The sequence below is a fragment of the Calidris pugnax genome, unplaced genomic scaffold, assembly GCF_001431845.1.
Source record: "Calidris pugnax isolate Ruff unplaced genomic scaffold, ASM143184v1 scaffold60, whole genome shotgun sequence".
In the NCBI taxonomy this organism is placed as follows: domain Eukaryota; kingdom Metazoa; phylum Chordata; class Aves; order Charadriiformes; family Scolopacidae; genus Calidris; species Calidris pugnax.
Genome location: NW_015090831.1, coordinates 2,536,771 through 2,552,709, shown reverse-complemented (window position 1 = coordinate 2,552,709; position 15,939 = coordinate 2,536,771). Strand labels below are relative to the sequence as shown.

Sequence of the window (15,939 nt, the reverse complement as noted above, 5' to 3'; positions counted from 1 at the left end):
AGCATTGGATGGATTCAAGGGAAGACGCTTAGAAATATACTGTATACAAAATTTAGTTATTTTCTTAGTTGCCATTTTCTTTGATTTGTTTAAACACTCCTGGAAGTGAAGGACCATACCCTGAGTGCAGGCAGGACACAAGACTAGCAAGAGAGAGAGAAGAATACTTTAACTGGGAGAAAACTCACAAAAATCTGGCTGATTGAGGAGAGCTTTGCATGAGTTGAGGGTTCTGCTGTAGTATTTCATCAAAGTTCAAGGGGTTGTATGCACTTTGGAGCGTGTATATGAAATGCAATGTCAGGACAGGACCGGTGGAGCGGGAGGAAGCGAAGCATCATGTGCCACATCGCCAAGGGGTGAGCTCCTCGTCATATGATGAGCAAGAGCCTTCACCACCTCACAGCATCCCATTGCTGTGTTGTCTCCAGACTCTATTACTGCTCTAAATTGAGTGAAATCACTTCGAAAGAAGCTGTTTGTCCCGAATAGCAACACTTTGCAGTAATTTTTGAGCTCCTATTGTCCCTTGGTGGGTTAAGAAGGTTGCTGTGTCTCTGCACTAGTAATCAGAGAAGCTGTGGCTTGAGAAATGCAGGTACGGCTATGGAACACACATACCTTCGGTGTATAGAATTATAGAATCATAGAATTGTTGAGTTTGGAATGGATATAAATTAATATTTGTGCTGTCAGCCCTGAAAATAGCTCTCACAAAGGGATTTAGCCATGGAGTGTGTTGATGCAAGTGAAGAACTCCTGCTTGAGTCTGTTTTTTCCTCTTTTTTCCTATTGAAGACCTTAAATAACAAGCAAATTATTTTTGAAGAATATAATAACTTTTTAAAAAAGGAGGAGAAAAAGGGGAAAAAAAATAAAAAGACAAAAAGCAAATTATTTTTGAAGAATATAATAACTTTTAAAAAAAGGAGGAGAAAAAGGGGGAAAAAAGAAATAAAAAGAAAAAGAAAAAAGAGGTGTCTTCAAGTTTGAGAAAGAAAGAAGAGGAATGACACTGGGCAGTTTTTCTTTTCCAAGAATGTAAGAGGACTTTTCTTCTCCTCCTTCAACCACAGGCCTCTGTTTCGGATCTCTCACTAGTAAACCGTCTATTGGGATGAGTCAGTCCAGCAAGTTTCCCAAGTTTTCAGTCAACTGGGAATGCATTGTGCACACCCAGCTCTTCTGCAAGGACTTCGATGTGAGGGAAATGGTATGCATTAGCTAACAGTGCCGAGCAGGGCTTTCTCCAGGGGACATCTCCTTTGGCACATGTGCTGGCCTCTGGGATGGAGACTCCAGTGCTCTGTGATTTCTCACCCTGGAGCTGAGGGTCGATCAGTCCCCAAATGCCAAAGGTTTGTAGGGGACTACAGAGCTGTCATGTCCAAGTGCCTTCCATGCGGCCAGCAGCCTGGAAATGATGAAAAAGGGAGTGACGTGAGCAAACAGATTTCAGTCTGAGACTCAATCAGACACATCTCACCAAAGGCTTCAGAAAGTTTTTTGAGGCATAACCTCCATAGCAAACCAGGCACAGATAGTTAGGTTTGCAGGAACTGCTTTCCACGCTATTGAGGTCATCCATGAGACCACCTGGAGGAAGACATGCTAACCTAGGTGATGGGTTGCCCAGAGAGGTGGTAGGTGTCCCATCCCTGGAAACATTCAGGGTCAGGTTGGACGGGGCTCTGAGCAACCTGATCTAGTTGAAGAAGTCCATGCCCGTGGCAGGAGAGGTTGGACTAAGTGACCCTTAAAGGTCCCTTCTAATCCAAACTGATCTATGATTCTGTGATTCTAAGTAGAACCTCTGAACATAGTGCTCAGGATTTAATGGCAGCATGGGCAAAAAACAGTATGTAGCTGGCAAAATACTCGTATAAAATATCTTAAAAGAAAAATGGATGAGCAGTGATTTCAGATGAGTGCATTTTGCTCCCAGAGACTAGTTTAGATCCCAGGCAGGGCATGTGGTTAGAGGAACCACATCCATTTTCTTTCAAAACTGGGCTTTCTGTACTGCTTTGGTTGATTTGCTGCCCTTTTTTTTTTTTTCTTTTTTTTTTGTTTTTCGTCTTTAGCTGATCTTTCCATAGATTACTTTCTTCCTTTTTGAGCAAGGATAACCTTATGAGGATATGTTGGGTATGTTTGAACCAAAGCTGAACTCCTCTTTGCTTCTACCACAGACATTGCTAGTGCCATTAAAAATGTGTATTGGTGAAAAGGCTGATTTACTAAGAATAATAGCGCAGCAAAACACACATTCCCTTTGCAAATGTATTGTATGTTGACTTTTTTTAACTAATAACCTTGACAGGTGCCCGCACTGTTTTTTTTTTTTACTTAATGTGGTCTTTATATTTTCAGCCTGAGTATTAGCATAAATTTTATGGGATTTTCTGGGCATATTTGTGTCTGTATCTAAGATATATGATATCAACTGGCAGTGATGGTTGAACTAATCAAATACTACTGACAAGTTAAAGCAAATTTTTAGGACTGTGAGATTTTGAGCATCTTCCCAGATACAGCATCTCCTGACTGAAAGCAGTCCTTGACTGTCAAGTTTAAATACCAGATTTGGGACTTAATCTTTATATAAGCAAAACACCCCAGTAAGAAATATGTCTGATTAAAGCCAAAAAGTCAGGTCCACCCCCTAAACCTAGCCTGAAATGCGTGTGTGTGTTTGTTTATGGCCCTATTGCCATGGTATGTGAGCGATTCCAACCAGTGGGAACCAAACGAGAGTCTTACACTGAATGGACTTCTATTTTCTTTTTAATTTTTTTTTTCTTGACTTGGCATTTGTTCCTTCTAGCAAACATTTTTAAAAACTCTCTTATTGCTAGAGGGAAAATTGACACCCTTTGCTTTCACGATGATACATTCCTAACACGTTTCCTTGAAGAGCTGGAAATGGTGCAAAAATCTGGTAAGATAAGTCTCTATAAAGCCTTAGAAGTCAAGCATTCCACTTTAGACATTTAAGACAAATGCATGGCAAAAACAAGTTGTTTTTTTTTTTAAGGTTTCTACTTAAAGTTCTGTGCCAAAGCTACAGTACTTATACATTTTCTAAATGTGTTTTAAGCAATAAGTTGTACAACATTTTTAGAACATGTGTTAAGCTATTTCTCTAAGAATGAAGCTCTTAACAAAACATAAGCACTCTGCATGAGATCTTAGCAGCAAAGTGCTTAAAAGATAAAGTAAGAATTGGTACCATGGGAAGAACACCAGCTGTAGAGCACACAGGTCCATTATGAGAAGTATGGTAGTGGGTAGGGAGAAAATGATTTAATCAGGAGTAAAACCAATTTTATTATAAGGGCACGCAGGGGGTGTGGCACCATAGTGAGAGGGACATTTCAAAATATCTGACAGATTTCAACAATGTGAAAACCCACCCTGTTCTTTAAAGTGACAGTAAACCCCATCAGGTCTCCCTTTTTGATGCTATTGTTAACAGTTGACTGTTTAAAGCTGGCCTGCTAAGATGCTGTCGATCTAGTTCAATAGTGTGTGGCAAAATAAAAGGCTAATTGTTGAAATACGATCAATCAAATATGATCTCAGAGTCTAAAGAAGATCCCCTCTGGTAACTCATTTGAGATCAAATCATTACTTTTATGATTGAGGTAATTCAATGGGAAGAAAGGAAAAAAAAAAAAAAAAAGGGGTCTTGAAACCAAAGAAACAAGCAAGACAACTGAATGAAATGCACAAGTCTGCCTTTGTTCCAGCTTTGTCTCACATTACTCCAAGTCAAGGAATTTGGTCCAGTCCTTTATTTGTATACATTTCCTGAATCCAGAAATTTAAAGGACATTTAATAATATTTATTAAATAAAAGTTGAAAGACAACTCTATTTCGAATAAGATTTTCTGTCCAAAAGTAAACTCTATAGTGAGAAAACTATTACGTTAAAGCACCAGGGATCTGGAGTTGTGGGTGTCCATGTGTCTCCAATAATTTTACCATTTTGTTTAACAACAGTTCAACAAAGAGACTGCTCTTGAAGCCAGCTGAATTGCTAAACATGAAATTTCAGTGACATTTAGTAAAACATTTCAGGATTATGTTGCTTCAAATTAAATTTGTTCAGTAGTTTTCATGGTTGGCCCCCGATTTGCATTCAGACTGAAATTTTCTAAAAAGGAGAATCATAGCACATGTGAAAAAAAGCAAACTCCATTTTTGGAGTAACAGAACTTGGAGAAAGTGTGTGTCATTTTAATTTGGACTAATAAGGATTTGCACTTTCCTAGAGTTTTATATGGATTATGATCTCACTGTTTAATATGTTCTAACAGTATCACACTACTAGAATTAAAAAGAAAAAACAAAACCAAAGAAAACCAGCATAATCGTCCAATCTTGTTTTATTTTTATTAGAAACTCTATTTTAGCATTTAGTTTCTTTTATATTTAAATTCCTCAGCTCAGTCAAGCTTCAAAAGAAAACATTTTTTTTGTTTGCAAAACAGTTTTGTAAGCACTTGTGGTTTGTCTTTAGCGTGTTATCATTTTTGACAGCTTTGCATAGCCTAGGTAGGCCAACAGGGGTCTGTCTAATATTGTTGCTGGGCAAATCTTCCTCCCAGAGATGAAAACCAAACAAAATATTTTTGAAGCAGTAAGAAGGAATTAATATCCTTTCTCTCACAGTACTCTATTCCTTGCTGACATTACATTCAGGCAAAAAAAAGGAGAAAAGCGTTCCCCATTATTCCCTTGTACATAGCAAGGCTAACACATGTAAAGCAATAACTCATTTTCTATTGCCATGTTTAGCATATGTCTCCTGTTGGCTCAGCAAGGCCTTTAGGCCGGTCCCTTGAGCCGGCCATCGTTGGCAACTCTTAGCCCCTCGGCCTCAAAACCAAATAGCTTTGAATCATGTTGAGCTGTGATGCTAATTTTCATACTGATGCATTATGGGAATAAATGTATCTGACATACTGTGTCAATGGTACTGTCTCTTTGTGTCTCTTGTTTTTTGTTAGCTGCATTCCTACAGATGGTATTCCATTGAAAATGTTCTCTTCCTACAAAAAAAAAAAAAAAAAAAAAAAAGAAAAAAAAAAAACCATGCACAGCACCAAACCTCTAGGTGCAGAAGGCTGTTAACGGTTGCTGATGATAGTAGGCAAACATTAACATAATAATTAGTGTCTTGTAATTGTTTCATTAAAACCAGTTGTTCCATTTCTCCTCGTGTTTTCCCAGAAGAGAAGCTGAATTTGGACGACAGCCAGTGGGAGGACATCCACGTTGTCACCGGAGCACTCAAGATGTTTTTCAGAGAGCTGCCTGAGCCGCTGTTCCCATACTGCTTCTTTGAACAGTTTGTGGAGGCGATAAGTAAGTACATCAGATACAGTAGAAGCTACTGAAATAGTCTGTTATATAAAAATAATAATAAACTTAAAAATAGAAGAACAGAGGCATCTCAAATCTGACTTACCTTCCATTATCCGTGATCCTGTTTTTTTTTTTATTGTTTTTGACTGCCTTTTACCTCCTACAGCATTTAGTTATTTAACTGGAGAAAAAATACTGAATTATTGATCTATAAATTTTGTATATGCGATTTAACTGTAGTGCCGAAAATGGTTTAGGAAAGGAATTAAAATGTGTATGTATTCAAAATATGCTAGGCTGATAATCCATATATCCCCAAACACAAGAGAGAGACTAATAATTGTGAATCATGTTAGAATGGGCTGTCTTTATGTTAATCAGAATGAAATGCGTGTGTTTTGTTCCACAAGGTTGCAGACTCTTGCCTTGCAGGGATCACAAAAAAGAATGCAAAAACATTCGTGTTCTCATTTTCGTATCTACCTTTGTTTTATTTTTATTTTGTTTAAAGTTGGCAGGCAACAAAAGCGTTTTCAAAGTCCGAGGCATTTAGTCTGTTACACGTCTCTGTGGTTTGTGTGCTGCAAACCCTCTCTGTGTTTAATATATGCAGGTGCATTTTGTAAAACTGGCTTGGAAAAACTTGACTTTAAAAACAGTGATTTGGGGGTTTACTCCCATTGGAAAGTAAGGGAGGGGAGAGGGATAGCTTAAAGGGGAAAAGCCTAGTAGGAGATTAATTAAAGGTCCAATAGAGAAAAGTCTCTAGGAAAAAAACAAACCCAGTAAAGTACTTAGAGATCTGTTTTCTGAATGATGGGCATGCAGATTTGCCATTACTGGTAATGAGAGCTCTGTGTGCACATGCGCAGCTGCCAGAGAATATGAAACCCTTAATGTACGGCTCACTTTGATTTTATATTCATAAGAGTCTTTAGTTCAGCTAAAGCTTTTCAAGACCCAGCATCAGATATAATGAGGTTAAATACATCTCACAAGATCCTTCCCTTCTCGGTTGTTTAGAGGTGCAGTGCAGTTAAATACACAACCTAAAGAAATGCGGTACCTGAAAGTTTACTCTTGGCAGCTCACTTTCTGCTCCTTTCAAAGCACGTGGAAACTAGATGGAGAACATCATCTCTCCAGCTTAAGCTCTTGTTGCACAGTCTTTGCAGTGTTAGGAGGGGAAAAACAATAAAGAATTTCTTACTGTTCAGCTTCGGTTTCTGCGATGCACTGGGACAAGATGTTCATTGAAGCACCAGTGCTGACTGTGCCCTTCAGGTGGTTCTCCATCCACCTGCTATGTCCTCTTGGAAAGGAGGAGATATGGTGCCTTAAGTGATGAAGTCAGTTCACAGGGTGCAGCCTGGCATGCCATTTGCATCTCTTCTTATGCACCTTATTCTGCAGTCGAACATTTAACACCGATACTCTCCCATTACCACTTTCTCTTCCTGATAATCCACCATCATAGTGGTCTTCTGGGGCTAAATAGAATCTTTCTCCCCTTTATCGCTACTTTTCTCCGCCCTTTGGTGTAGATTTGGCTGAGCAAAGACTATTGTATTCTGAAGAACATTATCAGGACACCATGATCTCATCCTTCACGCTGTCTTCTTCTCACATCCTCTCCGCTAGTGCCCAAATCAAGGTGATTTGAAATCTTTTGGTGGCTGGGTGGGGAGGTTTTTGATAGCAAAAATAACAGGTAACCGGTAATAGACTTGAGAATTAAGAGTTTGAAAGCATGTCGGGGAAGAGACTGTCTACTAAAGCATTAATATTCATGAGTGCGAAATTAATGTCCCTTTCTGCTATTTGAACTATTATTAATTCTTATTATGATTTTGAGAGCCATTATACACATTGATAGGCTAATGAACAGTCATTTATAGAGGGATTTTAAGACAGTTTATTCCTAGGAAGAAAATGCTAGCACTCTGAGACATGTTTCGCACTATTTCAAACCCCTAATTCTTGTTGCTTGCTTTACTGCACATCAGGGTGATTTCTACCTAATCCAACTGTCTAAAGTAATCTACGATTTCCAATCAATCTTCTCTTTATTTGGCCTTTACTGCCATAGTATCTACAAATCTGTATTCTTACCAACTCTACTTAAAAAACGTCCATAAACAACAATTAGGTGGTTTCCGTGTTTTTGGAGCTCTTCTGTATGCTAATAGTCCTGAGGCAAAGTAAAAAAAATCTCTTTTCTCTGATTTCTCAGCTACTTTGTGCTAATTACTCTGCCTGGTCAGTACTGAGCTGCTAGAAAATTTCCCTCCTTCTTCATATTATTGTGAAAAAGAGGCTCTTGTATCTCTGTCTTCTCTGTTAGTTCTTCAAAAATGGGAATTATTAGCTTGCAGGGCATGGGTGTGCAGTACAGTTAGGAGGAGTGCTTAATAAGGGTAGAAATAAACCAATCCGATGATGGCTAGGAAAAAGGTAATTAGGACACATTCCCACACTGCCATGTTGATTATATTCTTGGTCTGGAACTGAACACCCCTTAGTCAGAGCCATGCATTTGGTAAGTTAAATGAAGTTGGTCTAAAAACCTACCTGTAGAAGGTAGTAACAAGTTACCAATAATATTTCTTGGGGATTTAGTCGCTTAACTAGAAGTTTCAGGAGAAATGAGTACCCAAGAGGTGCTATGGACTCCTTATGCTGATGCTATTTTAAAGATTATGTGAAAAAAAGTCCGTAGCGAGCTTAGCGTTACTTTTCCTGGATGCCGCTATTTTAATTAACATCTCTATTATGTGGAGGGGAACAAAATTTTACAGTACGGTGTATTAGGGAAAGTGCTTGCTCTCCACCTTCAATTTCCCCTATAAATAACTTTAGAACAATTTAGATATGGCCACAATATTAGAAGATAATTCAGGGCATTATAGAATCTCAGAATTCTGCTTGCCAGGCTGAAGCTGGGTAATTACTGTCCATATAGCTTATATCGGAGAATTTATAAATGATAAATGGAAGGCCACAAGACCTCTGACCTAATACTAATTTTGCTTCTTAGGATTTGGAAAGCGTTTTTTTTTCAAGGACTTTGTCTAGTATATTACTGGCAAGTCATTTTGTGGTATTTTGGATGAAATATGCACTTCTAAAGTGTGCCCAAATGCTGCTATGAAGTCAGGTTCAGCCACACTTAAATTACTTAGCACCGCAAATAGTTCTATTGATTTTCTGGAAGATCAACAGACGTGGTTCAACAGATTGTCTGCAAGTAAAATTGTGCTTCATGTGAATAAGGTGGTAAAAGTGCCAATAACCGAAACACTTAGTCACCTTATTTACAGAATTCAACCCGCATGGCCATACAAACTTATGCCAGGACTTCAGCCATTGAAACAAACAAAAAAAATATCTACCCCCAAAAATCTGTGATAGAACTATTAGCAGGTAAATGTGTTAGTTGATTATACATCGTAATTTTAATTGCACTAGTTTTCTTGAAAAGTTTCAGGCAGAAGGTATGGGAAAAAAAAATAAATCTGTGTACTGCAGTCTTCTGTGCAATGATGGTTGATATCAACAGCGTAGGAAAGATTCAAATACCAACTAGTCCTTCCAGATCTTTTCTGCTGGAGAAAACTGTATAGACTGCGCATCTGTATAGACAGTGCATCTGTCCAACTGCAGTTACAAAAAAACCCAACTGATATTCCACAAAGGAAAATTCCACCCAGTTCCCAAAGCTGCAACATCTGTCTCTGGTTTGGAAGGCTTGAGTTCAGGTCTTTGATTTTCTCTGCAACAGGTTGGAAAGATTACTACATTGGAAAGATTTTTTTCAATGAGGTCTAGTGATTATGCCTTCATTTCAGTTCCTTATCTCTAATATGAATTTAATAGGTGTCACATAAGTGCTGTAGATAAATAGGTGATTTATTTAAAGTGCACACACAGAGACAGATGTGTATTTTTATGTATGTATTCTAAATAGAACTCCTTTTGCCAGAATTATGACTCTTCTGCAGACAGTTTTCTGAATGAAGGTGTCTGTTACTGCTGTGGGTTTCTCACTTCAGGCAGATGAGCACAGGAATGAGATTAATAAAAGTGTAGAGTTGCAAAATCTGACTTGCAGGTTTTCAGGTGGAAGCCACAGCCCGATTTGAGAGATCTCAGGCCTCAGCATGAGGAAGAGAAAACTTGGGCATCAGCCACCAAGCCCCTGGAGAAAGGACAGCATTTGTGGGGCACCAGATCTAGTTAGTGGCTTAGGTCCTGGTGATCCCCCCCAGGATGAAGCCTCCCCAGACACTTAGGCAAAGTAATCCCCCATCTCTGGAGCTCAAGCTTTTCAACCCTGGCAGAAAAGGAAGCCTTTCTCTGTATGGGGAGAAGTAGAGCCATAGGCACCTAAAGGACTTTGAAGGTCACAATTGCAGCATCTCTCATTGCAGCTCATGCATGTTCAGGGATAGATGGTGGTTGAATCAGGTTTTTCAGAATTATAAAGGTGAATTTAAGTGCCTAGACACTACCTAAGGTCCACATTAGGTATTCATATCATTTTTGGTTTTTCAAGATCTGGATTTCTTTTTTTTCTTTTTCTTTTTTTTTTTTTCTTTTTTGATTGCTCTGATAGACCATTAACACTTTTTTCAACTGATTTCACACATATCCTTTCGATATATCAATTAGGGTCTCCTGGTGCATGCTAAGCAGAATTCACAATGTCATTCCTATCAATCCTCTAATCTTATGTGTTACCCTACTGTATGGAAACTGAAGATGGTTATTTAGCATTTTACACTTGATAAAGTTTTGTAACTTTTTTGGTTATTGAAAGACATTAGATAAAAAATTTATTGCAATTTTTCTGTTGTGAGGTACTGGTCTTTACTGGTCTTGTCTGACAAAATCTACAATGATAACACAGCAAGGCTATAAACTCTTTTTTTCATGAGAATGGAAGAAACCCACAAAGGTAGCAGTGCTATCATTAGTTGTCAGTCTTCCCCATGTTGGTCAGTTGTCTTCATCTCCAGGATGAAGCTGGCACCAGTAAAAAGGTTTTCTCTGAGTTTGGGCTCTAGTTCTGCTTCAGAAAGATCCCCCAAGAACCCTCTGCCCACGTGGCTCGAGACAACATGATGCAGTAACTCGCATCTGTCTGGGCAATGATCATGCTTTGGTCTTCAGCAGGCCATACCAAATTTTGCACTGAATAATGTAACTTTTGAGGAGTTTGCAGGAAAGCTGTCTGCACCAAAATCAGGCAAAAAACCGTGTCAGGAGGCAATAAGCAAATCTAGTCATCAATACATAATCATGATCGAAGAGCAGAGCTACATTGGTTGAAAACATCGTGTAGCAAGGACCTGCTCTGAACTACTATGCAGTGTTATGAAAATAGTAGCTGGGAAACAGAAAGGAAGTAAATACATTCATTTATTCTGACAGTCATAACATCCTTGTATCATCTTGGTGGAAAGTTATAAAAGATGTCTAAAGAGATTTTCAAAAGACATCTAAAGAAACCTCACTCGAGGCTTACAAAGAACAAGGCTCAAGGCCAACTCGTCTTGGAAAGACAAGTCAGCATATTGCACTGTAAGAAATCCATGACAGTCTCTTAACATCATCACGTAATAGGTTCCTGAGAAACCAAATCTTATCAGTCTCTGGCATTATGCAAATTTCTGTCATAATCTCAATCTGTGGGCTTCGAGTCCTAATCAAACTGCCTTCAGATTCACAGTTGGCGAGCCTCCTATTGAAATCGTTTTCCTATCCTCCATTTACTTGTCCAAGGAAGTTTTGGGGCTTGGCATGGCATCAGAAAGCCTCAATTTCATGTGAACATGGTGATTTATAAACAAATCCAAGGTCACTACAATATATTTCGCATAAAAAAATGATAATTAATACCTTTTTGGCCAAATTTAAGTATCAGAAGGCAGTAGAAACCCATAAACTAAACATGAACAAAAAAAAAAAATGTAGAAACAAGAAGAATTCAAAAGTTGAGGTGAAATTCTTTAAGAAATTTCTTAAAGAAAGGAATTATTTTTGTGAGTAGTGTAATCTTAGGGATATCCATCCGTGTAAATATGATGAATATGTGTATGGTATATCTGTAGACGTATGTATCCCCCAAGCACAATAAGACTAACAATAATAGTAACAGCTAATTCAGAAAGTGGCACCAGATATTTTCAGTGGAGATTGAGAAAAATTAAATCAATTTTGGAAAGCTTTTTGACGCCTTATCTGGAAAGTTGGGTGAAATTCTGAATCCGGAATGATTAATTGATATTGAAATGGAAAGAAAACCCCCTCATGTTTTAGAAGAGATGTTAAGATGATATAGGACACAGAGAGACTATAAGGGAAGGTTTCTAATAGTTAACAAAATACAGACAACAAGTGTATATTATCATCCTGAGTGAAACCAGTAAGTAAAAAAAAATAGATGAGAAAGTGCAGTTTAAACTAAAGAACTATATTAGTTTATAAAAATTATTCAAAATTATTCAAGATATAACATTCTTAACCATTAAAGTGACCATATTCTAGTGCAGTCTCCACTCAAATTCGAGGCAGTAAGGAAGAATATCACCAAAACTGTAAATGGAGGTTGTCATATTTGTAATAGCAGCAAACTGGTAACTAAAGAGGTTCTTTCCAGGCTTTTTTTTTCCCTGGAGGTGTCAAGGAACAATATGCCCCAGTAACCTCCTAGTTCTCTTTCAATGACCTTCCCTTCACAGTTGCGAACAGTTTCTCTTCATCAGCATTTTTATATAGATCTTTCCGGGTCTGGAAGCAACTGTTTTAGGAAAAAAAAAAAATTAAATTGGAGGGCATGTCTATGAATAGATTTTTTTTTCTTTTCAGGTGGAAAAGAGCCCAACATAATCAGAAATAAAGGGCATTGAAAAGAAAATTTGTGGATAAACCATTTCCTCCTTTTTTTCTCTATTTTTTTTTTTTCCTTAGAAAGTTTTAACTTAATAGTTGGAAGGGAAATTAAAAGAAAATCTACACATGAAGGTTTAGCTCTTCTTCAGGGCTTTACTCTCTGAAGAAAGCCCAGGTAACACCTGTCCCTAAGAAGACTGATTCTAGATTGACTTTGCTTTTTTTTTTTTTCTTCCTAAACATGAGCATCTGCTTTTAAAACAAGATAGGTTGTGATATTTATTAATCCTTTTCTTCTGTTAGCACACAATTGTGTTGGGCTACAAAGATATCTTCATAAAACCCTTACATGTGGACTGAAATTATATTTTAACTACCTTTTTCCCCATATGAACTCTACCTAACACAGTGTTCCACTGATACCATCAAATTAGTTAATTTACCTTTCGATGAAAAGAGGACAATCTGAGGAACCTCATTGAAAGGGTTGCACCAGTGATAAAAATGGTCTTAATATTAAAGGAACAGAAAAGGTGTATAATTTGATCTTATAAATATGATGGAGGCCTTCCAATTATCATCAAAGGAAATGAAAAAGTTAAAAAACAATTTGTACTTGATTTTTGCCATCATGCAAAAGTTTGCACAAGAGGGATATATTCTCTTCCAGCTTAGTCTTATTTGTTATTATAGTTATAATTTTTTTAGCATAGTAGAAATTTTATTGCGGATGCCTGGCCTGTCTCTTAACTCATGCTAATTATATTCATAATTAAATGTTAAACAAGAATTGACTAGGCCAACTGGCTTGCACAGGTGTTTGTGATATGAATGGTTTAATGCTTACACAATAAATTATTGGATACAAATCTGCAGTAATCTGCTCAGCGAGAACCTGTTTCAAGAACTTTGCTATACACGGTAGGTCCGGCACTTTGAAACCAGGACTTGCAAATACCACTCACTAGGCAAGATTATGGGAAAACTGGGATTTGTCCTCAATGGCATAAGCACTAGGAAGGCTAAAAGGGGTTTTTTTCTGGGCTTTTAACTGCCATGGGACACAGGTGCTCAGAGCATTGTTTATGAGGAGCTAGCGGAGCCATTGGATGCTTGGTGGATACGTTACCTGGGGAGTAGTGTGCCTCACTTCAGTTTACAAAAGAAGTTGTTTATATTTGTAACTGTTAACCAGATTAATCACTGAGGCTCTGGTAACTCTCTGTTAGCTTTACACCGACTGCCGGCTGACAGAGTGTGGAACCAACAACTTGCAAATGGAAAAAGGCATGGCTTTCGGTTTGCTCCTCTTCTACTTACTTTTTGGGGCACAGAAAATAATGTATTTGTGTAATTGAAATTTCATCTGTGGTAAGGCATTCTTTTTGTAGGGGAAAGAAAGGGCAGAAGTAAGAAGCAAGCCAACTTGAGAGTTCATATGTGGGTTAGCGTAAGAGAATGGTGAAAGAGAAGACAAAGAGAAAGTGAGAAATCCAAGCAACAACACTGGGCAAAGAAAAAAAAAAAAAAGAGGAGCAAAAAAAAGAGAGAGAGAAGGAGCTATTTAGTGACTGTGACAAGATCTCTGTAACCTGGAGTGTTTGCGGGAGGCAGGGGGAGAGGAACTTCTCATGAAGGTTATCTGGAGCTCTTGACAAAGTGAGAATTGGCACTCTGGGTTTGAGGGGAAAAACGTTTCATCAGGCTTGTGAGTGAGGCTTCCACTCAGGGAAAGTAATAACAGGAGGAGAAGCAGCTTATAATGCCCCAGTTACACAATTTCAGAGGTGCAAAAATGGAAGAGATGAGGGGAGGGGGAAAGTGGGAAGAGGAAAAAGGAGAACCTCCAAGAAGGGGATGCTAAAAGTCACCACCTCCAGCTTCGGGCTGTCTTCCTCTCTCCTTATCTCCCTACACCTTCTTACTATCTAAAAGTTGCTACCTTCCCCAGTTAAGAGGTAATACCACACATGTCTCTGTGGTAGCATGTTGGACCTGAACCAAGAAAGAGTAGGCCTGATAATGTGTTGGTGGCAAAATATGACAACCGAGTTGTTCTCTGATCCTTGTCATGTAGATATTTGAAGACCTGGACTACTACTTAATTTTATGGAGTACTTTTATGCATCCTAAGTACTTCATGTAGCGTTGGCCCCTGGTAAATTTAATCTATGTTCACTTATACCAGTCCTTCAAGGGACTATTACCTCCTCCTAGGACTCTCCAGCACCAGCGTTTTCCAACCATACTGCCCAAGCCCTTCCTGACATCAGACTCTTCATTTGGAAATTTCTCTACCAGACTGTGCAACTTTGTGAGCCCTCAAGTTCTGGCAAGTAAAATCAGTCATAAAATGCGTCTTACAGTGGACCATTATCGTGCAATTTTATAAAATATTCTTTTATAATGATAAAAAGTGTACATAGCATTAGGGAAGGCTCTTTCTAACTTTAGACAAGATTCTTGATAATAATGCATCAAATGAGCTAGAAAAAAATGCATAACTTTCACCTTTATACTTAGGACCATGAAAAACATTTTGGGTGAGAATCTGGTAGAACTAAAACTAAGTGATGTAGACTGTGCTTTATCTGTACCTTTACTACCTGAGAGCAGTAATCAGTCGAAGGAGTTACAACAGCTCATTTTTTTCTGGTAATGTTCTAGAAATGGTCTGAAAATGGCATGGGGGAGGGAACAAGAAATTAAATGTTCTAAAAATTCCACAAAGTAGGCAGGCACAGAACCAAGTCATGAACGGTCAAAACAATATCCTCACGGTTTACCATAATAGCACACATAGGGGGTTGGAAAAGGAAAACGCCACGTTGCTAACGGGCATGACAAAAAATAATAGTATGACTGGAATAATAACAATAGCACTATCCACAGAATACTCATTGAGTTTCATAGAATTTCAGGGAAAAGTTAAGTCAGGGGTTCAAATCAGGCATAGGTCTGCCAGGGTGGGAAGTCGAAGGTCTCCTTCCCTGAAGGCATCGCCTCGTGGCATCACTTGACACGGGCCTGGCTTCCCGACATCACCCATTTGAGCAGATCTGGGTCTGCCACGGGAAGTGCTATTGCAAACTGAAATACTTTGGGAAAGTAATGCTGTCTAAATGTGAGGGTAGGCTTGCGTTCCTACCAAGGCTGGGCCAGAGTTCAAAGTTAATAGGATTTATAATGTCTCTTGAGGGACACAAATTGTGAAAAAGTAGGGCTGCAAAACTGGGTAATGTGGCTGCGGAAAAGCGTCTTTAGCAGCTGTACTACACCAGCTGGGCCAGATAACAGCTAAAAAGAAAAGTCAAGTAAAGTAAGAAATAGTGTGGGAATGGAAGCAAGGAGTGGTGCTGCACATCCTCCTCCTGAAAGGGAGTCAGGGAGGACGCAGCCCTGAGGCACAGGAAACTCAGTGAACAAAACTTTTTCTGCTTCTTTGGATGCAGAAATACTTCTGCGATCCGCTGTCTTTGTCTTGTAGTACAGGTATTGAATTTGAAATGGCCCCAATTTTAAAATAAAGTGTGATTTGTCTTGCTTCCCAGAGAGTCAAACTGTTCCCTTTGACTCCCTTCTATATAAAATTCATTAGCCTGTTAACCTGTTTGGCTATTGTTACATTTTGGCCAAAGCACTAATGCTTTAATTGCCTGGGAAGGTAGTAT

At 38.5% G+C, this 15,939-nt stretch overlaps 1 protein-coding gene across 1 annotated transcript in view; it reads left to right on the top strand.

Annotated features, from left to right (window-relative positions):
• The window catches only part of ARHGAP15 (Rho GTPase activating protein 15), a 379,872-nt gene that overhangs the window by 311,580 nt on the left and 52,353 nt on the right, over positions 1-15,939 (top strand). The window contains exon 12 of the mRNA XM_014941116.1: positions 5,240-5,374. Coding sequence (XP_014796602.1) covers positions 5,240-5,374 — 135 coding nt within the window. The remainder of the gene's footprint in view (positions 1-5,239; positions 5,375-15,939) is intronic.